The sequence below is a fragment of the Alligator mississippiensis genome, chromosome 5 (assembly GCF_030867095.1).
Source record: "Alligator mississippiensis isolate rAllMis1 chromosome 5, rAllMis1, whole genome shotgun sequence".
Classification (NCBI taxonomy): Eukaryota; Metazoa; Chordata; order Crocodylia; family Alligatoridae; genus Alligator; species Alligator mississippiensis.
The window spans coordinates 65,518,426-65,546,359 of record NC_081828.1 but is presented as its reverse complement, the minus strand read 5'-3'; the positions used below and the strand labels follow the sequence as shown (position 1 = coordinate 65,546,359).

Genomic DNA, 27,934 nt, shown 5'->3' with positions numbered 1-27,934 from the left:
AACATAGTAGGCCATCTCTTAGTCCTCTTTGAGAAACCTCAAAATGATGCTTCATTTCCTTATACAGTATCTCCAGGTCCTGATTTATGTCTTGCAGTGCTTTTTTTCTGTGAACATCTTGGAATGCTATGGTCTGTATCAGTAGGAAGGCTGGTGACCAAAAGGTGACTGACTTGGTTCATTTCTTTAAAATAACAACACTCAAACATTTAACCCAATGTCTAAGTTTTCAATTACAATGCTTTTGGGGAGGTCTGTTATGAGGAAAGATAGTGTACACGTGAGCAGTGAATCCAGCAGAGTTATAACCACTTTCTTCTTCAAGTCTAAATTGCGGCTCTGGAAACAGAGAATAGATTACTATGTCTACTCACAAAGTTTTACTTTTAGAATCAATATGATCAAGGTTTTTCTTCAGGTCATCTTTCTTTCCTTGAAAAAAGAGCAGTCCTAGAGAATGGCACCTGGCATCTGACAGTAAATTTCATATGTTGATTTTTGCTCCTATAGGAATATTGTTTAAATACATTAGTTGGAGGGACTTCAAAAGGACAACATTTCAGTGCATCAAGGATTTAACCAATGGTTATGGAAGAAGGAGTTTTTTGGTCTTGGCCTCTTTTTTCATTTCATTTCTTCTTTTTTTTCCTACTCTAATGTTTGCAAGTTACTTCTTTCTAGTGGTATGACATACATTTACTCCTCTAGTCCCCTTTCCCTTTATTTCTTACATTTAGGCAAAATTCTACTTTCCTTTGGTTATCTTAAGTTGCATCTATTTAATTACATCTTGGTTGCAGTTTTGGTATTTACCCTCAAGTAGGAATTCTATTTTCTTGCAGCATGAATATCTAAGTGTGCATACACATTAAACAATTAGACTTAGTAAATGCAGTAAGCTATGCACTAGTTGGGGGTATATATAGCTGAGTACTTCCACCCCTTGTGGATGCATACCAACGTCCATGGCCTGAAAAATGTAGTTGGTCTAGAACAGTGGTTCTCAATCTTTTTTGTTCCAGGACCCATTTGTAAACACCAATGACCAGTTCCAACCCAGTGCCCCTCACTTCCAACCCACTGCTCCCAGCCAACCAGTGTATGAGGCAGGGGGTGGTTGTGTAGAGTAAAGGGGTTGAGTGTGGGGGGCCCCAAGCAGTCCCAAGAAGCCCCTTGTAGGCTGGAACTCTGACAGCCGGCAAGGAAAAAGCTACACTTTCCCATGTTTTTCTCCTTTAAAGAAGAATCCATTTTAAAAGTTTGTTGATCCATTTTTAAAGTTTGTTCATGACTTTTTCAAATATTCTTGCAACCCATTTTGGGGTCGAAACCCATGGATTGAGAGAGGCTGGTCTAGGACCCATTATGGACAGGGGCTAAGTGGGGGATCTTCCCATGTTTTAGCCCCTGTAACTGAATTATTATGGTACTCACCTTGGAAGCCAGAGACCCTATTTCTAGGCCTCATCAGCCCTGAGGGGGTCTGAATATGTGCTGCTTTGATTTTACAACATAATACTACAACCACCAGGCCACAGGCCCTTCCTTAGCATTTTGTTTGAAGCTGGCTCTGTTTGCAGACAAGAAATGAAAAATATGGAGCAAGGAGGAAGAGAGCAGGCCAAAAAAGGTGTGCGGCTCAATGAGATACCTGCTACTGTAGAGACAGGGGAGTCTGGATTCTAGCCTGGGCTCTTCCTCCCAGTGAGACCAATTTCCCCCCTGAACTGCCTTCTGTACTCCCCCCACTTGATTATTCGATTATTCAATGCAAAGGGCAGTAGCTCAGTTTCACAAGGAGTGGAAGAGGACATGAATATTGGCTGACCTGTGGTAAAGTGGCTCTCTACTTCCTAGCACTGTGCTAGGAAGTAAGGGAGAGACATTCCATTTTGATTCCCAGACTTATGCACAAGTCTACATGTACATAGCTGTCAACCTGTACACATCCAAGATACAGAATATCTATGCATAAGTGCCAAAAATACCATCTAGAAAAAAATGGAAAGCCTGTCTTTAGATAACCAAAAGGAAATAGAATTCCACCTTAGACATCTGATGTTTCACTCTGTTGATCTGGCTTTTCTAGTCCCCTCCTTAGGCTTCATTCTTCTGCCACCGTTTTGGCCTTAACCTCTCTCTTGCTTTCCTTTTCTTTTGATCATTTCCTACTTATTTTAGGGCCCCATTTATTTCAGTGGTATCTTGACAAAGTGGTTAAAATATCTCACTATGGTAGCAGAGTTGTGAGTTGAAGCCTTGATTTGGACTTGTACCAAATACTCTCTCCTGGCTTGGCCCAGCTATCAAGCTGTAACCAATCATTCAGGCTGGGAATGTGGGTCTGAAGCTGGCCACGTCACTCCTTTCTGTGCAGAAGACATGAAAAAATATTTGTAAACAGATTTGTCATGGTTACTGTAATTTAATTTTCCATTTCAGTTAGATGGTATAGGTGTGACTATGCATCATGCTTTATAAGGTATAATTAAGTTACCTGCAACTGTTACAGGGCTATGTTTATATTAACCTGGTGTGCATAACTTTTCAGAAACGCTATGTGGAACTGTTCCAAGTATTCTTAATGGCATCCCAGAAGGCAGAACGAGGGATTATTATGAGCCTGGTGCCACAGTGCGTTATCAATGCCAAGAAGGTTTTGATATTAGTGCAACACCAGTCATTACATGTCAAGCAGGGAAGTGGAGCACACCACCTACATGTGTAGGTATGATGTAGAGTTTATTTCAATAACTTAATTAATCCTTTATTATTATAGATACTGAGATCAATGAGGAGTGCAATGGGTTTGGGTTAATTAGTAGGGCTGTGTGAAACAGCACCATTCCGTTCCAACTTGCATTGCGGCATTTTGATGGAACAGCGCATTTCATTTTGAATTTTGCTTTTGTTCAAAACCACTGTTCCATTTTGTTTTGTTGAAAGGGTTTCACTGTTTTGATGTTTCACACATAGGCTATAATGGGGAAGCTCAAAACAGCTTATAACTTTGTAATTTCTGGCCTGATTTGGATGAAACTTGCAGAAATAGTAAACCCTTTTAAGGGCATGAAGCCTGACGAGTTTCAAGGAGATAGGTGCAGGGGTTTGGAGAAACTGCACCACAAACTGATGAGAAGTAACACTCATGTCACATGTGTGTGTTAAGCCACAGCAGGGTGAAAACTGCAGGCATGCTAGCCCCTGCTGAGGCCACAAAGCCTGCCAAGTTACAAGGAGACAGGTGCAGGGGTTTCGGGGAAACTGCACCTCAGGCTGCAGACAAGCAAAACTTATGACATGGGTGACACTGTGTGTGTGTGTGTGTGTGTGTGTGTGTGTGTGTGTGTAAGGCACAGGGGGGTGAATACTGTAGGGATGGTGGCCCCTGCTGAGGCCACAAAGTCTGCCAACTTTCAAGGAGATAGGTGCAGGGGCTTCCAGGTTCTGGGGACCTGCACTTTAGGCTGCTAACAGGCAAAACTCGTGACATGGGTGCTTGTGGGGCTGTGTCTGTCTTGGAGCATGGGCGGGGGGAGAGGGAATGAAAACTGCAGGCCTGCTAGGCTCTACCATGGCCACAAAGCCTGCCAGCTGTCAAGGAGATAGGTGCAGGGGCTTCTGGGGCTCTGCACCTCCGGCTGCTGACAGGCAAATCTTGTGACATAGGTGGGTGACACTGTGTGTATATTAAGATGCACCCTTACTGGTGCTGGGGCATCTACACAACATGGTAGTGTGCCCCAATGAGGCCGCCTCCCCCCTACAGCCTTAGTCTGGTCCACCACTTTACATGACAACAGGTATAAAATAACTTAGTGAGTGAACAGCACTTGCACAGACGCACCAGCAGCATCTCTGGTAGCCTAGCCAAACTATCAAAGAGCCCTTCTTTCCTCTCAAGTAGGAGCTGCTTCTTCTCCAGTGTGTTTGTTAAAGTGTGCCCTCCCTGTGTGTATGTGTATGCATGTGTATTTGTGTTAAGGTGCACCCTCACTGGAGCTGGGCCCTCTACACAACATGGTAGTATGCCCCAATGAGGTCTCCTCCTCCCCTACAGCATCAGTCCGGTCCACTACTTTACATAGGAACAGGTAAAACAATACATTAGTGATCAGCAGCACAGTAACATTAGCAGCATCTTAGGCAGCCAAACTGTCACAGAGTCTTTCTTTTTATAAAGGAATTTAAACCAAGCAGTGAAGACGTTGTATTGTATATATGTTACTTGTCGTGTGTGGTGGCTTCTGTTTTTGTCTTTATACGTTTATTATGAAAAAAACTGGAATAGTTAGAGAAATATATCTTAGGAAGCTTTTGGGTTGAAAAACCCTTTGTCAAGCTGAGGAAGCACCTGTAGTTGGTGTGTCTGCTGGTCCTAAATAAAAGGAATAGTAAAGAAGCCAGAGGCTGGCCTGGCACGCAATGCAGGCAAGAAAGCCAGTCAGTGAAAATAGAAAGGAGGCATCAGGGGGTGAGGGACAGGCTGGGGTGGGGGGGAGGGGGATGTAGCAGCATAGGTAAAAGTGCAGATGTACCCGGGGAGTCAGATGTCCGGCAGGTTGCAGTGTGTCAGAATTCCACTGTGTATATTGAGTCCATGATTTTCTGTACCTACTTCCTAGGAGGCTGATGAAGTGCAGTTCATAGGCCCAGCTCTGAAAAGTGGTTTGTACATTCAAACAAGCACCTAACCTCATCATCAGAACTCAAGCCAACTTCCTACAGCTCAAAACACAAAACCTGCCAACTATCTCCAGTACCCCACAAACTGCACACCAGAATCTATCAAAGACAACAAAACCCAACTACCTGTGGGGTCACACTCCTCACCAAAAATACACTCTGTCTCCAGTCTCTCAGGCCTGATCCTGAGAGGGAACAATTTACAAAACACATTTCACAAACTCAGATGATTCCCCCTCCTTCCTCAGAATTTCCCTTGCTAGGGCACTCACATCCAGATCCAGCACCAGCTCTTCCTCTAGCACTGGAAGGCTCAGCATGGGAAGTGAAATAGGGGTGGAGTAGGCTGCTGTGCTGGTGCTGCTGCTTGTTGTTGCCATCATGGTGGTGGTGGGGGTTATGGCTGGTGCTTGTGGAGGGGATGCAGTCTTGGGCACAGGCAGTGGCACTGGCACTGCTCCTCTCTCCTTGCTGCTGGTAGCAGCCTCATCCCTTTTAGCTGGAGGAAAGAGGCTGTCTCAGTTTGGTGGGGGGAAACTTACAGCTCTCCTTTTACCCCCTCTTCTGCTCCTCCCTGAAGACTGGCCAATGTGGCCACCTGCCTTCCCACCACACTTCATGGTGTGTTTCATGTCTTTCTTTTCTACAAATATATAAATGTATTCACATTCCTATATAAATTAAAAAATGTAGGCGTGTGGTGCAAATAAGCAATGTATAGCAGCAATTATATGGCTTTGTCCCTGTATAAATTCAAAAGTGTAGGTGCAAGAATGTAGGTAGGTGTGTGGTGCAAACAAGAAACGTCTAAAAGCAAACAGAAATATGGCTTTGTCCATATATAAACTCTATAATTTACGATGTATGCTGCAAAGCTTTAAATGTATAGAAATAAAATATAACTGTATTTCCCTTCCTATATAAATTAAATTCTATTGTAATCCTATCCAATATAATTATAGAATTCAAAACAATTAATTAATGAATATAATAATAAAATAAAAGAGCCTTGAAGAAAAAGGTATTCTGAATCTGAAATCCCTTTTGCTAGCGAGTAGGGAATCCTTTAGAAGATTAGTACTGCTAGACTAGTTGTAGTTGTCTGATGCTGAGCTGCTGAAGCAGAGCTCAGCATAACTGACACCAAGGCAGAAATCAGGGCAGTTCAAACAATGCTGCCTTTTATGCAGTTTGTCCATCCCTGTGAGCACTGGGTTTGGAAGGGACTTCAGGGAAGGATGACAGTCACTGGCCAGCTATGCAGTCAATAATAAGAGCAGTCCTTCCCCCCCTTGCCCCTCCCTCTCCTTACTTTAGTTTCTGTTTTTCTGCAGGCAAGCCCAGCTTGAGTTTCAAAACTTGAAACATTTAGAAAATTTCAAAATGCTTCAATTGCCTCATTTCATTTTTGAGGTTGTTTCGAAGCTTTCTGTTTTGTTTCAATTTCACTGTTCTAAGCTTGAAGTGAGTCGAAACAGCTTCGAAATGAAACTGCCGGCAAAATTTCACACAGCCCTAGTAATTAGCTCCACATCTAGTCCTTCAATGTCCTTTTATAGGTTCACAGCTTCTATTTACTATCTATCCATCCAGTTTTGGGTGCCACACTTCAACAAGGATGTGCTAAAGCTCGAGAGGGTCCAGAAAAGGGCCACCTGCATGATCAGGGGCTTGCACGGCAAGCCCTATGAGGAGAGGCTGAGGGATCTCGGACTCTTCAGCCTAAAGAAAAGAAGGCTGAGAGGGGACCTGATTGTGGCTTACCACTATATCAGAGGCGTATATTGGGGGCCTGGTGAACAGCTGTTCATCAGGGTGCCTTGGGGGAAAACTAGAAACAACAGCCACAAACTCCTGGAAGACAGTTTCGGGCTGAAAATTAGGAAAAACTTCTTTACAACTAGGGTGTCCAGACCATGGAACAAGCTCCCTGCAGAGGTGGTGCAATCATCTACCCTAGAGGTCTTCAAGAGAAGACTGGGCAGTCACTTGGCTGGGGTTGTCTAACCCCAGGTGTCTTTCCTGCTCATGCAGGGGGCTGGACCTGATGATTCTTCGGGGTCCCTTCCAGCCCTATGATTCTATGAGGCAAGCTGATCACTGTGCAAATACACAACACATGGTCTCTTCCCCAAATCACCCAGTTTTCTCTAACCATATGCACAGTTTCTGATACACTCACAGTTCTCTGGGAAAGTGGTACTCCAGACCAGGTTCTCAGGCACTACTGTGCTGACCCACCAGCTCTCTCCCTCTCCGCTCTCTAGTTCTCAGTTGCTTGGCTCCCAGACTCTCGGCTTTCCATGTCTCTGAGCAGGGGCTCATTTCACTGGCTCTTAGCCCTCTGACTTTCAGGCTCTTCATTGTCTGCCTGCCTGTCTTGGGTTCCTCTCCCCGGGAGTCTAAGTCTTGCACTCTGGTTCCTTCCCCTCCTGGGAAGTGAATCTATCTGTCTGTCCCCAGCAGCCCCCGGTTCCTTCTGGAAGTCTCTCCCTCCCCTTCCTGGAAGCCTTTTATCTTCCTCCCAACTAATTATTCCTCTCAGTTGACCCTGAAATCACTTATTACTGCTTACAGCTGGGCTGTAGCCTTTGCATGCTACTCCCAGGCCCTTTGAGCTGGCAGTTTTATTTTTGTGTGCTCTACATGGAGATAATGCACATTTAGCGCATAATGCGCATTTAGCCCTCACAAGGAGGGTTGAGCACAGGAGAGATGGGGAGGATGTGGATCAAAGTTTCCCACCCATTTTCCACAGCAGTCCACATAGTGGAAGACAAACCATATGAAAAATATTAAGCCATGTCCATCGCTGTGATAGACCCTTACTTCAGGGTTAAAGTTTATTAGGGCACCATATTCTGGGTAGTCTTTAGCATCACGTTGGGCTATGGCTAGCGCCTGGTTTAAATTGTGGGCCCAGTTCACGGCATGGTAGCTTCTTTAATCTTGGAGTTCCTCCCATGCTCTCCCCTGTTGCTGACTGGCAGAGGGGTCCTGTCGGCCCCACTTCTTGCTCCTGCTGGCTGGGAGGTTAAAACAACAGTTTTAAATATGTTGTAGTTTTTGCCACCCATCTGATCAGCAGCAAGCAGCAGGGCCCCCGTGGCCCCTCTGCCAGTCAGCGGTGGGAAGCAAAATCTGTGGCATGTTTAAAACCACGGTTTTTGTCTCCTGGCCATCAGGAGTGAGTAGTGGCCAGGGCTGACAATCAGCTGATTCGTGGTCTGGGAACAGCACAGGGATCTGGAACTTGCTTCAGGATTAATAATCATCTGATTTTTAGCCTCAGTCTGGGGCTGGGAAGGTGGGAAGCTGAAGGGCTTCCCCTCTGGGTGCTTTTAAGTCTGGAGTCTGATAAGTTTAAAGTGCTCATCAGGGAAGTCCTTTATCTCTCCCTGTTGGTAGCCTCTGATCTTCGATTGTCAAATAGGCTGATTGTCAGCCCTGCCCAAACAGCCCTTGGTCTTGATCCCCAGTTGGGGGCCAACAATCAGCTGATTGCTGTTCCCAAATCACACACATGGGCTGGTTTGAGATCCCAGTGCTGCGTGGGGCCAGAGCCAACAATTGGTCCTGGACCCAGGCCTACAGACTCCCATCTTTCAATTAGCTGGTACAGACAGAGTCTGGGATTATGTGTGGCATGGCAGGAGGTATGACTGTTGGGTTTGGCAGTCAGATCTCATTGCACCTTTAAATGAATGCATGTCAGGGGCTACAGTGATGACTACACATAAGTGAGCAGGCTTTATTCAGTTGCTGTGCGCAAGAACATGCTAACAGAATGAGACCTCCTCACAACCTCATGCATTGTAAAATACTTGTCACAGCAGATGTTGCGACAGTTGAAGGACCCAAAGCAGGAATATTAGTTAATTTAATCGCTATGAGATTCTATGAATTTGCAAATCTTACCAAACACTTACAACCACAACCAAATTCAGTTCAAAAACTGTATGTGCTGATTGCAGGTGCCAAGGGCAAGGTTCACTGTTGATTTCATCTAGGGATCAAGGTCTACAAAAGACATACAGAAAGATAATAAAACAAAACAAAACAGCACTTTGGACCCAAGGGATGAACCTTGCTATTGAAAGTCTACAAAGCAAGATGAGAGCATGGTTTCTGTCAAACTAAATCTCATTGTCAATACAAGTTTTATGAATCAAAATCTCAACAATAGAAATTATCAGCATTCCCATTATGTCCATTGTGTGAAATGTTCAGTTTGATAAATCCATGCAATATCCATCATGAGAAAAGGTGGGTGATCATCAGAGATTTCAACATTTATGGTATTAATTAGGATTATGACATAAAAAACAAAGACAGAAACTAGTTGAACTGTGTGCAGATATTTCCTGAGGCCAATCAACAACTCAGAACTCTCTGATTTTTCAATACGTGCCAGTAGAAGCTGGAATCCCAAACCGGTGTTTGTCAACAGCAAAATTACCAGAACATGTACCAAAGTTATGGACTCCATCCCTTACTTGCAGCAAAGGCAAATCACCGTACAGAGAAAAACAATTATAACAGAAGACTCATTGCTCTTCTTTGCCACTTCAGTTTATAAAAAAAAGCAAACTGGGAAGACTTTACCAAATTCTTGATGCAATGATACTAAAGATCAAACCATTACCAAAAAAATTATAATCAGTTTGTTAACACAGTACACACTTCCTCACAGAGATGCATTTCAAGAAGCTGCAGAACTAATTGTGTGAGGGCTACCACCTGAAATCACCAATCATCTAGGGTTGGGAAACCAGTCAATTGACCACACATTTTTTGACTGCAGTCAAAAGTTTTCAAATATTCTATAAAGCCAAGAATGCCCTTTGTTAGGTGCTGGCCTACCCCTTTCTATTGCATCCTAGTGTAATTTGTTACAAGGGCAGGAATGAGGGCTCCCTGTCAGGACACACACACACTCACTCACACACTCACACACTCTATTTAGGAGCAGGCATCCCTACCCTGCTCCTCTCTCCTGAGCTCTTCCAACCTCCTTTCCCTTCCTTCCAGTACACCACATGGGCTACAAATGTATTTGTTGTTCAGTGAGAGTGGGACTAAGCCCATCAGGAACTACATGGGTTCTCTCAATGGCTGGGGAGAGACTACTAAGTACACAAAAGATTTCTTGGGACAACAAATGACAGAATAGGAGTGGGAGTGAATGCTACTAATTAATAACCTGGGTGCCAATGGAGGACCCTAATTCAAAATCTCCATCCAGCAGCCACTGGCCCCTGAAGGCATCTTGGGAGCCATTGGACACTTCCCAGGGAAACTCAGCTCATGCATGGATAGGGGAAAGGAAGACAGCTTTGTAGTGGGTCTGGTCCCTTTCAGCTAACATCTCTTTCTTGGTCTGGTAAGGAGGAGTTTGTCCATAGGTCCCAGGATTTCTTGGGGCTACAAATGAGCTGCTCTGTGCTGAGGGAGCAATCAAAACCAGCACCATGGGAAGATTCTTCTACTGGCCACCTACCAGGGAAGATGGGACCACCTACCCCCTCCAGGTGATCTGGTGGTCTGCTCCATAAAGCTCTTAGTAAGGAATGGACTTCGGAGTCCTCCAGATGATAGTAACTGTTAGAGCTGAAAGCTATTGGTTGAATTAAATACAGGAGATACTGTGAGATTATAGAGAAACAGGAGAAGCCAAAGTTGTCATTTTGGAATACTTTTAGTAGAACGTATATGAAAAAAACTGTTAAATCTCAGTTGAAATTCTGTTCTTTTGACACATGCAGGTAGAATGGAGAAACTTGTTGTATTATTGTGCTAGGTGTCCAGCTACTGTCAAAGAAAGACTGTTGCAATCAAACAGCCAGAAAGGGCAAACTGGTCTACACCAAACACCTATCACAAGGGAACATATTCATGTGCTTACTAGTCAACAGCCAGTCAGTCCCAGCATGGGAAGATTTATGCATCATTCCCCAAGCTCTGCCCATGTTAAAGCTCCATTAATATAAGTATACTCCAAGATCTCAGATTACTATATCATGAACCAGTGAGATGACAGCTCGCCTAAAATGTAAGTTGCCTCTTTCACCTTTAGAATCATGATGTCAATAAACAAATCAGTATGACCTGAAACAGGGTATAGTTTACCCATTGCTGGAATCCAGCCTCCCAGGGAGTGATGCTAGACTGCATATTTTAATTCAGGGCACATGTGGAAAAGATAAAGTGTAAAGTTAGCACACAGAACAATTTACTGGAAAAGCTCAAATATTCTAAATGGGAACCAGCCCAACAGCACTGTGGACAACTTCACTTTCATTCTACCATCCAAATATACATGCTGCGTGTGAGAAAGATAAGCACGTGCAAAGAGCTCCACACAGTCTTGAATGAAATTTGCCAATGCATTACAAGACGCCTTAGACAAATAGTGTGAGCAGTCTGTATGAGCCTGCTGGGACTGTCCCACCAGACAAGAGAGAAGCTGTAAGCAACACTGAATGTACATAACATATTAAAGACATGCTATATGGACAAATTGCAGATGCTGACTGAGTGAAATTTAGAAAAAGGTTTTACATTAAAAAACCCACTAGACTGCCTCCCACACCAGCAGCTATAAGAATGGAAATATGGTATTCATGCCTCAGCATGATCAATGAGAGATTGAAAATGAATGTGGGTGTTGCTAAACACCAATATGTGGGTGCAGGAATAGACTGGTCATCCTGAAGGTGTTCAGAAAGAATTCAAAAGGATGAAAAATCAGGAGGAAATGCTGGCTACTCTAGTGATATAAGCACACTAGTATGGGAAAGCACAAACTATGGGAAGACCTGTTCTGGCCTGTGTGCTCTTGAAATATCCATGTAACACTGAGGACCTTACCTACTGGATAAAACAATTTCATTCTTGACATTTGGATACAAGCCACAAGCCATTTCCAGATGTTAAGAAGGTCCAGGAGCTGTGCATGTGTTTGGTAGCTCGAATGGCTAACAGGCATCCTTACTATTACCAAGGTCATTATAGAAAGGAAAGCAGAATTGCCGAATCTCTCATAGTCCCACATTTTTGGTTCTGCACAATCTAAGTAGGAAAGGGCAGAATCTGGTTGAGGACTAGACTCTGCAGTGGGAGGTGACATTTGCTTACTATGACTCCAGAACAGTAAACGTCAGAAAGTAAACAGAATGGCTACATATCAGAGAGTACAAATTACTGTGGGGAGGATGACTAATTTGCCTAGTCACAGAAAAGCTGCAAGCACACCAAAAATACTGACCAAAGAAACTAGAAAGTGGGAGAAAGTTGTCATGAATTCACTTGGGTAATCTGGTTGGGGTTGAGTTGTATTACTTCAAAGAATTGTCTCGTAGTCTTAGCTTTAAAAAAAAAAAAAATTGATGGCTTGAGTTTGCATGGATAATCCTGTATAGGTAGACATGCCTAAGTTTCCTATGTAATACAACTAAGACTGCCAGAGCTGGGGAGCCTAGAGAGCTTGACTGGCCCAGGAGTGGGGCCCAGCACCCATCAGGTGCCAAAAGTCCAGAAGGGTCCACTGCCAGAGTCTGAGAGGGTTGGGCTGGAGCCTAGAAACCAGGTCTGATGTTGTGGGCCTGGGCTAGAAGGCCCAGTGAGAGCAGAGTTGGAGGAGGCCAATAAAGCCAAATTCCCTACAAGATGAATGATAGTATAATAACACTCATGAGTCATGAGGCATGGGGTAGAGGTGGACAAAGTCACTCAATGAGACCTTAAATACAGGTGCTCTGCAGAGGCATGGACATGTGTAGAGGGCCTACTGAGCTTGAGGGGTGAACTGATTCATAGATTCATAGGTACTAGGGTCGGGAGGGACCTCAACAGATCATCAAGTCTGACCCCCTGCCTAGGCATGAAAGAGTGCTGGGATCAGATGACCCCAGCCAGATGCCTATTTAGCCTTCTTTTAAAGACCCCCAAGGTAGGGGAGAGCACCACCTCCCTTGGAAGCCCATTCCAAATTTTGGCCACCCTCACCATGAAGAAGTTTTTCCTGACATCTAGCCTAAATCTGTTCTTCGTCAGTTTGTGACCATTGTTCTTTGTTACCCCAAGAAGTGCCCTGGTGAACAGAGCATCTCCAATCTCTTGGTGCATCCCCCTAATGAATTTGTAGGTGGCCATAAGATCACGTCTCAGCCTTCTCTTGTGGAGGTGGAAGAGATCTAGTTCCTTCAGTCTTTCCTCATAGGAAAGCCCCTAACCCTATGAGTGGCCCTCCTCTGGACCCTCTCGAGTTTATCAACATCCTTCTTGAAGTACGGCACCCAAAACTGGATGCAGTACTCTAACTGCAGTATGACCAATGCTGCATAGAGGGGAAGTATCACCTCCTTGCTTCTATTTGTCATGCATCTGCTGATGCTTGATAAAGTGTGGTTAGCTTTGTTGATGATTTTGTCACACTGACAACTCATGTTCCTCTTGGAGTCCACTATGACTCCAAGATGTCTTTCTGCTTCTGTGCTGCTGAGAGGGTCACTTCCCAGCCAGTAGGTCTGCTGCATATTTTTGCACCTTAGGTGCACCACTCTGCACTTGTCCTTGTTGTACTGCATCTTAGTGTGTACTTCCCACTTTTCTAAACTGTCCAGGCCTGCCTGCAGTTGTTCTCTACCCTCTGGAGTGTGCATTTCACCCCACAATTCAGTATCATCTGCAAACTTGGACAGAGTACACTTCACACCCACATCCAAGTCACTGATGAAGAGACTGAAGAGTACAGGTCTGAGGACCGAACCCTGTGGGACCCCACTACCCACATCCTTCCAGGTCAATACAGGTACTCCTCACTTAACGACCTACCTGTTTAATGACCGCGCAGACTTACGACCAGCTCTCCGAGCAGTCGTTACTCCGAGCAGATAGGTCATTAAGTGAGGAGTACAGTACCTGTATTGTGGAAACAGCGCGCTGCAGGCTCAGCATGGCGGGGCAGACAGCTCCCGCGCTCGCGGCCCGGGCGGGGTGGGGCGCACGGAGCGGGCTTTCCTAGCCAGGGCCAGGGCAGCTCCACCAGCTCCCACCTGCCTGCAGGTGCGATGCCCCTGGCCCCACGCGACAACAGCCGGCAGGGCACAGAGCAGCCCAGCGCGCGGGTCTGGAGGGTGGGTCAGGAGGTGGATCAGGAGGTGTACCAGGGAACACCTCCTGCTCCTTGGTGCCAGCTCCTTCCCTCTCTCAGCATCCTCTTCCCACCAGCCCTGGCTTCAGGGCCAAATGCTGCCCTGGTGCTGGCAAGAGGGGGGGAGGGAGCAGCTCGGCCCCCCGCCCCAGGGACGCGGCTGCCAGCACACGGTCCTGCGGGGAGCACTTTGCTGCTCAGAGCGGCTCCTCACTTATCGACCAATTTGCTTAACGACCGAGTCGCAGGAACGGAATGGAACGGAACTTGGTCGTTAAGTGAGGAGTACCTGTACTGACCCATCTCCTACCACTCTTTGGGCATGACCACTAAGCCAATTTGCCACCCACTGAACTGTGTAAGCATCTATGTCACAGCCTCTTAATTTATTTATGAGAATGGGATGAGATACTGTATTGAAGGCCTTACTAAAATCCAACAAAATGACATCCACCTCTACTCCTGCATCTAAGCATTTTGCGATCGAATAGAACAAAACCAGATTGGTCAGGCATGATCTACCTGCTATGAATCCATGCTGTTGCATTATTTTTCCTGGTAGACTCCCACAAATATGATCCTTCATAATCTTTGGAAAGACCCTTCCAAGGATGGAGGTGAGCCTGACTGACCTATAATTACTTGGATCCTCCTTCCTCCACTTCTTGAAAATTGAGACTAGTGAGATCCAGGAGAGACCTGGTGGTGATTTGCATGGACTAAGGCTCCAAGACCCGCAGGCAGCCTCCCTTGCATACTCCTCAATAATCAGAAGAGGCAGGTGAGCAATCAAGGGATGGCTACACTAGAGGTTGAGCTGGGCAGGAGCTACATGGCCACCAGGGGGCAGGTCCTAGACCTGCCACAACCTCCAATAAAAAAACCATCAGAATCCATACTTGGAGACAACCAGGAGTAATACCACAAACTCCTGGAAGACCACTTCAGGCTCAACATTAGGAAAAACTTCTTAGTTAGGGTGTTCAGACTGTGGAATAAGCTCCTTCCAGATGTGGTGCAATTGGTCCCTTCCAGCCTTACAATCTATGAATCTATGAATGGTTCCTACAGATGCCTTTCCCAAAATGCAGTATACCTGGCCCAATGCACCAAGTAGCTTTATGGCAACTACATGGATGAAACTAAACAGCAACTATGCACCAGAACGGCATGTCAAAGAAAAAATATAAAGGAAAGAGTTGTGTACACACACCGTTAGGAGCATATTTCTCTCAGAATAACCACTCCATGTCTGACATCACCATCCTCACGCTCAAGGAAAATCTACCTGACACATCTAAAAGGTAAATTTGGGAAGAAATATTCATAAACTGGCTGGACGTCAAGAACCAGGGACTAAAGATTGATATTGGTTTTATGGCATGTTATGTTTTACCTGACTCCTGAATTCTTTCCAAACATGAAACTTGAGAATTACCCTCCTTCCATTTGACATGCCTTTATCTCCCAGTAATCAGTTTCTTCTCTTCTGTTAATTGTTCATCTGTTGCCAATGACAATTTCTCTCATTTCCCCACCTAACAGCTGTTCTTTACTATGCTGTGTTTGGTTTGCTCTGGTCAAACCTGACAAAGAATGTCTTGCATTTGAAAACTTATCTACCTCTCTCTCAACTACACAGTTGGTCCAAAAAACGATATCGCCCTAAGAAATCCTTGTACCTCACTTTTATTTTTCTTGCACATTTCTGTCTAGTTCACCTTTCTACTCTCTTAATATTCAAAGACAATGGGAAGCTCATAGTTACCATGGTCTGGGCACCCTTTCTCTAAAACCTTTCTCTAACATGCTTCATCATTTAATGCTCATATAGGGTGCCTATACACAAGCAGTAAGGCTGCTTCAACATTCTTTAATTACAGAGCATCAAGTCTACCAGAGCATGGTAATTACCGCAGTCCAGCAGACTCAAGCGTCTTTTGTATCAGTGTCCCTGCACTGAAAATTGTTGGCAGGAGCCCTTTGACTAAAGCTTGTTCAAGGTGCTTTGGGCTCTTTAATTAGAGAAGCTCTTACAGCCACTTTAATTAAATTGCTCCCCTCCCCTCCACTCCTGGAGTACATGTATAAATGCCCACAGAAGATGCATACTTCAGAGAGCTACAGTTACTTCAATAACAAGAAGTGGAAAGATAGGGAAGGAAATGCCTTGGTATGGGAAAAATTCTATCTAAAGGTCTTTCCTTTTTCTCTGGGGGGTTTGGGTGGCGAGGCATGTGGCTGCCAGTCCAGAGGTTGTAAGCTCAAAGTCACAGCAGAAGTGCTCACAGTGCATCCCTATCAGATTCCAACAAATCTGCAAATTCTGTTAAATACTGTTAGACCCTGGCTCTATGCGGCACCCAACTACTAGGGAGATGATGATCCAATTGCTCAGAGAGCAAACACCAGCACACATTGCTAGCAACAGACTTATTCAAAATGGAGACAGCTTTGGGTGAGCTCCCAAAAAGCCGGGGAGCATCAGTGAACATTAGTTTTTTTTCCCCACATTTATACACCTTGGTTCAAACTCATTAACATTTACTCCACCTTTGTCCCTTCTTTGTTCCACCCATATTCCCTCCTATCTCAAGCTCCACCTTTGTTTACTGTCTGTTTGATTAGCATGGAATTACCTATGCATTTTACTCATTTACATGCCTTTTTCCTATGAGTGCATGCCTAAGACTGACCTCCGCTTCCTTTGGTCACTTGCTATTTCTTGCTGACTCCTTCTTCATCATCTCCAAGGTCTTACTTCTGCTTTATCTCCTGATGGTAGCTGGTGGGCTGCATCCTGTTCTCTTTACACAATTAGCTATATATCTTATAACACTACGACATTGTTAGGAAAATACTTGCCTAAGCGTCTTGCAATGTTACTTTTAATATATCATTCTGCTTTGTGGTTATCAGCTCTGCTAGGCCACAGGTTACAGCCTTGTATTCAGCTGCAAATCCAGTGCTCCCCACGATCCAAATACAGTCACCCTAACAAATACTGTGTCACAAGGACATAAAAAGGAAAGGGAAAAGGCTTTTCTCTTTGCCTGACAGTCAGTTTTTTGAGGTCAGCATAGTAGTATGCCTGGATACCTGTCAAACCAGATGTTTTCACAGTAACAAACATTCTTAATTTGTGAAACACAGCCCTGGATCAGTTGTTGACAAAGTGAGGCCACTCATTTTGTTATTTTGCTATTTTTTCAATATTCTTGTTTATTAAACAATGAGCCACATGTTACTTTGGCTGTAACGAGTTATCTGTAACCCTGTTCGAAGCAATCAGGGTGATTATTCTGTTGCTTTCATTTTATTTTAATGGCCTATCAAGGTGTATCGATAGAGGCGATCTGTAATACTTTTGTTTTTATAGTGTTTTCTGAAAAAAACAGTGATGTATTTCTTGATTTCCGTTCTTCATTTCAGAGGGTGGTGGAAGGTGTGGGAAACCACCTGCTATTGACAATGGAGATATAACTTTCTTTCCATTGAATGACTATGATCCACATTCAACACTAGAATATAAATGCAAACATTTGTATGTAATGCGGGGATCTCAATTTGTTAGCTGCAAGTCTGGACAATGGACAGACCCTCCAGTTTGCATAGGTAGGTACCAAAATTATCAAATTAGAAGATTTGAGATAAGTTCCACAAATAGGGTGATTTCGGTGTTGGGGCCAAAATTAGTTGTTACTATTGCTGAAGTTCCCTCAGATCAAGTTCATTAATTTAATTTTAGATAGGAAGTGTGGATTATCAGAGGCAACAACCCTACCTCCTTCTGTCCTTTTGCCAGTGAGAAATAATACTGTATAATCTAACTAATTACTCTGAGTTCATGCTGATGTTATGTTTTGAAAATGTAAAGAAATGTCTATGAAATCTATGAAATCCTCAGACCTCCTATAAGATTTCTATGCTAATAGAAGTATCTACATCCTTTTCCAAAATATATTGTCTTCTATAAAAACCTGTTCTAACAAAGTTTATAACAAAGCTAACATTTACAGTACAGGAATGGACTTATTCAGATATGTTCTTTCTTGAAGGTATAAGCCACAGTAGATATTGTAAAATTCAGTTGAAGAACTTATGGGCAAATATATCAGGAATACTTTTTGCTGCCCTTCAGTGCAAAGCTTATATGGTTCTAATCCTCTTTCCAGTAGGGGATGCCCTGTGTTGTGTGTAAACAGATTTAATCAGCTCCACCCCACACACATTCCAGTCTATAAATGATTGATTATTCCTGGAGGAGATGTGGCTGGGGCATATTTTCCTGCACTGATTCCCAGATGTAGACCTATGTAACTCCAAAGAAGCTCTTACAGACTAGTTCTCTGTGTGTTATCAACCTTAACTTTTCCTTTTTAAATCTCCCCAGAAAATATATGTTCTCTTATCAAAAAGAACAGAGGGAGAGTGAAAGTACAGGTTATTAGTAATTCTTTACCTCATTAAACTTTCTGGGGACAGGGCTTGTAAAATAAAATTGTAGGGAATGAAATCCTCAACCCCCTGAAAGATTTTGATACTAGGATGTCAGATCCATGTGTAACCAGCTGCATGACATTTTCCTCTTTCCAGAGCCCTGTACAGCATCTGAGGAGGATATGGCAAAGAACAATATTCAGCTGAAATGGAGTCCAGGACATAAATTGTATTCCCCATCTGGAGATGTTATAGAATTTACCTGCAAAAGGGGATATGTGAAGGATCCAGAATCTCCTCCTTTTAGAGTACGGTGCCTGGAGGGGGAATTAACATATCCTAAATGTAGGCTTAGAGGTAAGCAATTTTCAGTGAAACTGTAGTATTGGTAGAATTAGTGATGATGTAACTGTGGTAATCCAGGAATTATGAGAGGGGCAAGGATTTCTTAGGGTGATATTTTTTACTAGACCAACTGCATAGTTGGGATAGTTTGGCGACTTCTTTTCTTTTGCTAATCGTTTGTCTACTCCCTCAGAATTTTTCTTCCCCTCCACCCCCCCTTCCAACACGATTTTTATTATGTTGTGCTGGCTGATGATTTTTATTATGCTGGCTTTTACAGCTCATCCTGATGATGATGAATGTCTTGCATTTTAAAGCTTGTTTAACTTTATCCCAACTGTGCAGTTGGTCTAAGAAAAGATATCACCTAAGGCATCCCCTTGCCTCTCACTGTAGTACTAGTCAATCTAGGATTTAAATAATTCTAAGACCACTTGACAGAGTGGCAATCAGACTGTTGTGCTAATTTCTACTCATAGGAAATCATGATTCCTGTCCCAGATAGTTTGCAGTCTAAACACACAAGAGAGGGTGCAACAAACAGAAGCAAGGTCTGCAAGCATTATTGGACTGGGATGATCCAATGTCTCCCCTCAGTCTTTTGCAAGTAGGAAAAATTAGTGGAAAAGAATTGTATATGACCTGCCTTGACCAAGTTGAGTGGCTGGCCATGTTCCTCCTCTTTGAGGCTGACTGCTGTTGTCATCTGTGAGCCTCTGAAGCAGATTTTTGAGTTCCATAGGTTCTTGCTGCAAGCTCACCTCTGCTAATCAGTTCTGCATTAATCAAAGCTTTCCTAGTCTTCATTTTTCCCCGGGAAACTTTCTGAGCCATGACAGTTAGTTTGCAGGTCATGTCACCAATCTTCCTATCCATTGAAGACAGGGGATGTAACTGAAACTGTTTTAGCTGATCTGCCCAGGCACTTTAAAGGTGCTGTCCCAAGAAAGACTTTTATAGGTTCTGGTGTTTCATCTTTTGGTCCTTTCATGAAACCCATAGGAAGATCCTTTTGACGTATCCCTTTCTGAAAGGGGTCTGATTAAGGATGACCTGGACAGGCTCACAAGTGAGCGGATCAAAACCTGATGACACTCAATAGAGAGAGAAATGCAAGGTGATCTACTTCGAGAGAAAGAACCCATATCACACTTATAGGATTGGCAGTGCTACACTCACTAGCACCACAACCGAAAGAAACTTTGGGGATTATGATTAATCACAAGATGAACATGAGCCACCAATACAATGCCACAGCTGGAAAAGCAAATAAAACTCTGGCTTGCATCTACCGATGCATCTCAAGCAAGACCCAAGAAGTCATCCTCCCGCTTTACTCAGTCTTGGTGAAGCCTCATCTGGAGTACTGCATCCAATTCTGGGCTCCACACTTTAGAGAGAATTTGGAGAGGCTTGAGGGAGTCCAGAGGAGAGCCATGCTAATGATTAGAGGTCAAGAGAGCAGACCTTATGAAGAGAGGCTGAAAGGCATGGGACTCTTCAGCCTGGCGAAGCAAAGGCTTGGGGTGACTTGGTGGCAGCCTATAAGTCTGTAAAGGGGTGCGCAACAGGAACTGGGAGAATGTTTGTTCACCAGGGCACCCCAAAGGAAGACAAGGTGTAATGGTCACAAAATGCTGGAAGAAAGTTTTAGATTGGACATAAGAAAAGCTTTACTGTCCAAGTCTCCAGAGTCTGGAATAGACTTCCCCCAAAAGTGGTGCAAGCACCTATTCTGGATACCTTTAAGAAACTCCTGGAGTTTTATTTTCCTGGGGTCATCTCATCCCAGCTGAGTTCCTTCCCTGTGGGAAGGGGGCTGGACCCGATGATCTCACAAGGTCCCTTCCAAACCTAACGTCTGTCAAATCTATGAAATATTGCTGTTTAATGATCTGCATTGATGGGTAAGACATTGATAAAAGAGGCAGGAGACAGGTCTGCTAACCAAGCTTTGGTTGATGGCAATGAACAGGGTATAGGCTTATCCCAATGTCCACCTCATTGCCTGTGACAGTGAAGCACAAGTTTCTAATTACAGTTTTACTGGGGAGGCCTGATATGGGGAAAGATGGTATGTATCTAAGAAGCATGTCCTTTCTGAGCCTTCCTCTGTTCTCTAGTTTTCCCTTTGATAATGCACAGGTATGTACACTGAGTCTATCAGTCAATATTTATGACCCTTCTCTGAGAGAGGATTCTTTATTACTTTTTCACTGGCATCTTCATATCACCATCTAATATTTCTTCCCTCACTTAATAGTCATATGTTATTAGCTGTGTGCAGACATTTGGGGAGGTTAAGGGGAGGTTAGATCACGTTAAAAATTGCCATGTGAACTAAGGTAAGTTGGGATGGGGAGGTTAGCAGGGGGTTAGGAGGATCAGGGAGGCAAACAGGCGCTGGGAAAGGACTGAGGTGTCTGCAGGAGGATCAGGGGAGCAGGTGGGGTCTGCAGGGGACATGGAGAGTGCTGAGGTCCAGGAGGATTTTTTAGGATTGGTGGGGTTTGCATGGTCCAAGGTGAGGTGGGTGGGGGGAGGGGAGGTTGAGAGGCCTCTTTCTCTCCCATCTCCAGGGACTAGCGGCTGTTTTAAGCCCCCCAAGCTTCCCCCACACCTCCAGACAAAAAAATCCCCTCAGAGAACTAATCAGCTCATCCCACCCACTTATCTTCCCACTGGGACTTACTTCTTCAGCACCAGCATCAGAAAATGGTGATAAAACTGGTACCAGAAGCACCTTGCAGGATGTGGGGTTTGGTGGGCTGGGGGAGCATGCTGGTCTATGGGGGGAGGGGTATTTGTATGGGGGTGGGGAAGCGGGGTGCTAAAAATAGCTCAGTGCTAGGGAGGGGGTAAAACAAGTGCAGCACTAGGGCTGAGGCTAGTGGCTGGACTTTCCTAGCCCTGGGTCTACACTGATAACTGCACAGAAGTTCAGTTAGATTGGTCTTGCTGGACCCAAGTTAGATCACCTTGGTGATACAGTTAACTTAGATCAGGTTGGCCACTTTTAGACTGATCCAACTGTCCTGAACTTCTGTACAGTTTGCATGTAGTTCAACCTAACTAGTATAAGGTCTGTACCTGGGTGAACTAAGTTAGACTGAATGGTAATTTTTAATGTAATCTAACTTCCCTTCACAGATTCACAGAAGTTTAGGGCTGGAAGGGACCTCAGGAGATCATTGGATCCAGCCCCCTGCTTTAGGGAGGAAAGACTGCTGGGGTCAAATAACCCCAGCAAGGTGTGCATCCAGTCTTCTTTTGAAGATCTCTGGGGTAGGTGCCTGCACCTCCCCCACTGGGAGTCTATTCCAGAGTCTGGTTACACAAACCAGAAGTTTTTCCTTATATCCAATCTGAAACCTCCTTCTAGGAGTTTATGACTCTTGCTCCTGGTTTTCCCCTAGGGTGCTTTGGTGAATTGTTTTTTGTCTAGTCCCTGATGCTCACCCTTGACATATTTGTAAGCTGTCACCAAATCCCCACGAAGTCTTCTCTTTTCTAGGCTGAATGGTCCCATATCTGTCAGCTTTCCCTCATATGGCTTGCTCTTCAGGCCTCTAATCATACAAGTGGCTCTTCTCTGGACTGTCTCAAGCTTGTCCTCTTTGAAGTGTGGCACCCAGAACTGGATGCAACACTCCAGCTACGGCCTCACCAATGCCGAGTAGAGTGGGAGAATAACTTCCTTAGTTTTGCTTGAAATGTATTGGTTGATACATGCCAGTGTATTGTTTGTTCTGCTAACTGTAGCATCACACTGGCTCATATTCATTTTATGGTCATTATGACCCCCGGGTTGCTTTTGGATGTGGTGCTAGCCTGTAAGTTTGTTGCAGGTTTTTTGTCCCCAGACGGAGCACTTTACACTTCTCAGTGTTGAACAACATCTGGTTCTGGTCCGCCCATCTAACTAATTTGTTGAGGTCCAGCTGGATCGTGAGCCTACCCTGAGGCATGTCAGGCTAGGCATCCCTGAATGTCTGCATGCAGCTATTATGTATCATTCAGTTTTCTGACTGTTAGGTTAAGAGAATGCAGGGTAAGCATACAGTCACAATACAGCGATACATTCCAGTTTGGCCTAGACACTCCTGCATTCCATAGGCTTGTCCAACCAATTGGTCAAATGTCCACGGGTAGAGTCTGGTGGGGAGGCGGAGAGACCTGGTGTGCCAGGCAGGTGGCTGGGCAGTCAACCTCCTTTGTTCCTATACAGGAGAAGCAATGTCTGCCCAGCCACATACCTGGCACACCATGCTGCTCTGCCTCCCCACTGGACTCTGGCCCAGAACTTTTGACCGGTTAGCAGGGACTGGCTTATGTAATCCAGGAGTGTCTGGGTGAAGCCGGAACATATTGTCACCCTAGCAATAGATAAACTACTCAGATTTAAATAATTAACTATTACCAACACAAAATAATCTGCAGCTTGCATATGTGTGTTTTATATATACTTTTGGTTGTTTCTCAATAATCTTTTAGTAATTAAAACTTTGTCTAATGCCTTTAAGCAAGTAATTTCTTGTTGTCTGTCTCTTGTATAACTGGCATTGCAGTGCTTATCATGTTTACTTTGAACTTTCTTCAACATTCACCAAGTCCTCACTGTGGTCAGCAAATCTCTCAAGATGACTCCTAGCCTGCTACTAAACCACCCTCCTGTTATCTCACCCAAACCAGGAAGAATTGCCAGGCTGGAACTGCCATTGCTTATTTGTTTCATCTTCATTCAACAAGAATTAGCATCTCACAGTTTTTCGCTCTTGTCCCATAGGTGACATTAACCTCTTTTGCCCTTTATGTTTAGCTTATAGGAAAAGTATGTTTAGCTTATGTGAGGTCTTCTGGGGTCATTTTATATTGGAAGAAGAAATTGATGATGGTTACAGGTGTGTTTAGTGTTTATTTGCAAAGAATCTATACCAAGATCTATCTCCTTGAACAAACAGAAATCAAAGGAAAAGGAAGATACTGTACAGGGCTTCTTCTCAGGGCCCAGCAAAAAATGCTTTTCTTGCTCTTTCTGACTTTCCTAGTGATTTCTGACTGCTTTTCAGTCTTAATAGAACCTATGAATCCCCTGCCAGGGCATTTATTAGTCCCCAGATTATTTCATCAGCCAGTTTTTCACCAGGTCTTCCATGCTTTCTAATCTGGGGCCTCGGTTTTCATTTGTTTTCCTTTATGCAATCCATCCCACCCCACCATCTTAACAATACTATGAAAAATCCCTTGAGTTGGAGAGACCTGCTTGATTTCCCATTATTTTTGTTTTCTCCAGTTTACACTGAATATGCAGTATAATTATGGATCTTGCTCATGGTTAGGATTTCCCCATATTATCATGGTTACTCCCACAGCACACATATAATGTGTCTTCATTATCTCACCTTGAGACAAGCAGCCAAGAATCCATAGGTTTATGTGGGTAAATGGTAGGTACAAATGATAGGAAGTAGGGTTACAGCTTCTGACCTAATTATAACATCACTTTCCAAGGTTTGGAATCACATTATGAATTACACTTAATATACTATATTTGTTTCTAATATTAAAATGGAAGAACTGTTTGGTTTTGACAGCAAGCATGAAGTTATTTTTCATAGTATTCATAGTAGTATTTCTATTCACTTTCAGAATTATATAAAATTAATTAATATGCAGCTTTTTTGCTGTCTTGAAATTCCATTTTTGTGAGTTATCTATGGGGGATTTTTAGTGGCACATTTATTTTAGAAATTAATATTCATAACTTTTTGTTATTTGTTCTGTACCTGACAGGTACTTCAGGATGAATGAAGAGAAGCATTTAGCAGATCATTTTTAGCTCAAATCTGAACATTCAAATTCATTGACAGGTTTTTTGTAATGTTTGCACACTATACACATTATGTTAGCAAGATCATCTTTCTGAACTGATATATGTAATCACTTGTTTATTTGTAGCCAAAACATATATTGTTAAAGCTAATGTCAAACAAATCACAAAATATATCAAGGGCTAGTAAATAAATTTAGACTCGAATCAAAGGAAGGTTTTTCATGAAAATTGGAAAAGCTAATTTAAAGTAAAACTGCTCACTTCTCTGCTTCCTCACCATATATGGGACAAGAAGAAACACAATTTCCCATCAGGATTAGAACAGGAATGACTGGATGTCTTACTAGAAGCTTTTGTTTTTTGAAGACTATTTTCCATACCAGGAAGTTTGGGATATGTAAATATGAGCATAGAGGCATTTTGAAGTTTGTCTCATTTTATTAACAGCTGTTCATGTTTTTGTCTAAATACTTTTGCCGAGGCAGGGGCAGAGAAGAATTTATTAGAATCTGCACAAATTAGAATAAAAATTATAGAAAGAGAAAGGGAACATTGCTGGATGCTACGTTGTCCTAGCTGCCTGCGGAGGGTTCAGGATTGAGAGTATGGTCGGGGTAGAAAGGTAAGAAAGGTTTATTGACTTAACAAAAACACAACTACGCATGGTAACAAGACAAACAATGGCAGACAAAAATAATTCATGTTGGCAAGTTATCGGCAGTTCCCTCTGATGCCTGATGTATGACAAGTTTCTCTTTCCACAAAGCTCAGCAAAGTCAGGCGTCCCTGATCAGTGCTGTCCAAGAGGAAGGACCCTGGTATTCAGTCCTTGGGCTCCTCGCGATCCATGGGCCCACTGATCCAGGTCAATAGCTAACTAATCCTTTTCACAGAGCTGTATCTTCCTTCAGAATGATTTCTGGATGTTTTAGCCCATTTATAGCTTCTGAACGGTACTGATAACTTACAGCCACTCAGGTTCTTTTTACTTCAACTGTCCTTAGACTGACCAATAGCAGTACAAGCCTTGCATTCCTTTCGATAAGGTTAATTTTAACTACGACACAGGGCCTTACTACTTCAAAGCTTTGCTAAATTTACTAGGCTTTACTTTACACAAGGCCTTACTATATCTTAAACTTTAATTAGGCTCTTAGCAACAACATACAGCTTAATATCTAAACAAATTCAGAAAAACGCTTGGTCTAATCTTCATAGAGCCTTCAGCAAGCACCTTTATCACACAGACATAATTTTCAGCACACTTTATCTATGTTTTATAACTGCACCAAAACGAAACAAGCCCAAATGTATTCTATGGGTACAGGCAGACATTAATTTTTCCACACGGTGGAAACTTCGGAAATCTTTTGCAGATCGGAAACATCATGAGTTGTGTCTTGCCACACCTTCAAGGTTCCTGTCCCTGAATAGAAAAAAGTGGCACAAGAACTTGAGCTGTTGAGTTTTTACCAGTTGGGGGAGAAGGAGAGCTGACATCTTCCTCTACTATCCTGTAGTGCTGTTCTCATCCTCTAGTCCAGTGTTTCTCAACCCATGGGTTGTGACCAAAAAGTGGGTAGCAAGAATATAGGAAAGGGTTGTGAACAAACTTTAAAAATTGATTCTCTTTTAAAGGAGAAAATGTGGGAAACTATGGCTTTTCCCTTGCAGGCTGGCAGAGTTCCAGCTTGCAAGGGGCTGCTTGGGGCCCCCAATGCCCCCCCTCCTCCTACACCACACATCCACCCCCTGCCCCACAAGCTGGGGGGCAGCAGGTCAGGAGAGAGGGGCACTGAGTTGGGACTGGCCATTGATGTTTAAAAATGGGTCCTAGTACAAAAAATGTTGACCACTGGTCTAGTCCTCCCAGTAACATGACAGGGAGAGTTGGTGCCTGGGGCAAACCCAGGAGGAGTGCAGGGAGGGGCACACGGTTCCAAGAGCAGGGGGTGGGAACAGGATCCGAGAGGTGTGGGGGCACATGGTTCTGAGTCCAACAAGGGGGCAGGAGGGAGGGAGAGAAAGCAGCCCAAAGCACAGTGAGCTGTCAGCGAGTCCTATGGGTTGTATCAGGGGTGGATCCAGGATTTGGCATGGGGGTGCAGGAGCAGCCACTCTTGCTGCTGGGGTGGCTGCACCCTGCTGCCAACCCCCTTCTCTCCCCCCACCGGTATGTGCAGACTGCAACATTGGAGCCTCTGGGGACTTTTTTAAAGTCCCTAAAACAGATAAAATATTCCCTCCCTCCATCCCTTCCCCTGTGTGCTCAAATGAACATCCCCTTCCTTCGCCTGCAGTGTCCCAGGCTGGGGAAGGTTCAAAGCCCCTCTTGCCCATTCCAGCAGGTGAGACAGGGACAGCAGTAGTCATGGACATGGGTGTGGGTGTGTTCCTCCACCCTGCCTGCCCCCCAACCCCTCCCCCCCAGAGCAGGTATAGGAAGAGAGAACCCCCTTGTCATTGTCTCTGCTGGTGTCACTGTTTCCAGCTGAGCCCATCTCTGTGCAGCCTGGCTGCAGCAAGCAGGAGCTGCTTTGAAACTTTCTTGGCCCCTGGACAACAGGAAAAGCAGAAGCAGGAGGTTGGGGTGGGAGAAAAGGGAAGAGGACCTTCCTTTGAGATTCATATGCTCTACAGGGACTTCTAAACCCCTCCCACCCAGGGCTACCAGGGTTTGATCCAGTCCAAAACAGGGGGGTGCACTCCCTTTGTATCCATCCCTGGGCTGTGCTGTCCCCACTGTTGGCAGGGGGTGATGAGGACAGAGCTTCTGTGCTGTCACCAGGGGCTTCTCAGGTAGGAAACATGGTAGTGCCTGGTTTCTGGGCTTCCTGGACACTCTTTAAAGAGGCCAGCATGAACAGCAGATGGTCAGGAAGGAGCAGGGGGCAGAGGTGCATCACACAGCAAAAGGAGAGATTTTGGAACTTTGCATGGAGATGTCTAAAATTCTTGGATCATTTTTGGACATGGGAGAAGCTGTTTGCCTTTTGAGCATGGTTTAGAGGTGCATGGAGTTATGCTTACATTGATACAAATGATGTTGTTTAATAAAAATCATGAATGTATTTGATTAGTCACTAGCTTTGTAAAGGAACTGCCAGAAATAGATTTAGGATTTTACAAAGGGAGGTGTGGTTGCAGGGAATGGTGCTTCAGGAGTGGCTGCACCACTGCTCCCAGCCTCCTTCCTGCTGCTCCCCACCACTGGGGAGGGCAGAAAGCACAGTAGGAGCAGCAGCTGAGGATTTAAGTTCCAGAGAAGGTAATGATTCCTTTTCTCCCTTTCCATCCATGCTCAGAGGCATGTCCCCTTCCCTCCGCTCTCCATTCTTTCCTCTTCCATTCCCCACCCTCTCCTCCTGCCACTGCCAGGTGATATAGTGTGAGTGAGAGGATCTCCTGCCTGCTCCAGCTGGGCTGCATTAGGGCTGCTCTTACTGGGAACTTCAGCAGCAATGGCAGTGGCCCAC

At 44.3% G+C, this 27,934-nt stretch overlaps 1 protein-coding gene across 1 annotated transcript in view; it reads left to right on the top strand.

Moving 5' to 3' along the window:
• Positions 1-27,603, top strand: part of LOC102569729 (complement factor H-related protein 5-like) — a 40,712-nt gene extending 13,109 nt beyond the window's left edge. The window contains exons 9-12 of the mRNA XM_014604775.2: positions 2,552-2,728; positions 17,273-17,455; positions 18,437-18,637; positions 24,419-27,603. Coding sequence (XP_014460261.2) covers positions 2,552-2,728; positions 17,273-17,455; positions 18,437-18,637; positions 24,419-24,432 — 575 coding nt within the window. The 3' untranslated portion in view covers positions 24,433-27,603. The remainder of the gene's footprint in view (positions 1-2,551; positions 2,729-17,272; positions 17,456-18,436; positions 18,638-24,418) is intronic.
• The last annotated feature ends 331 nt before the right edge of the window (positions 27,604-27,934 follow it).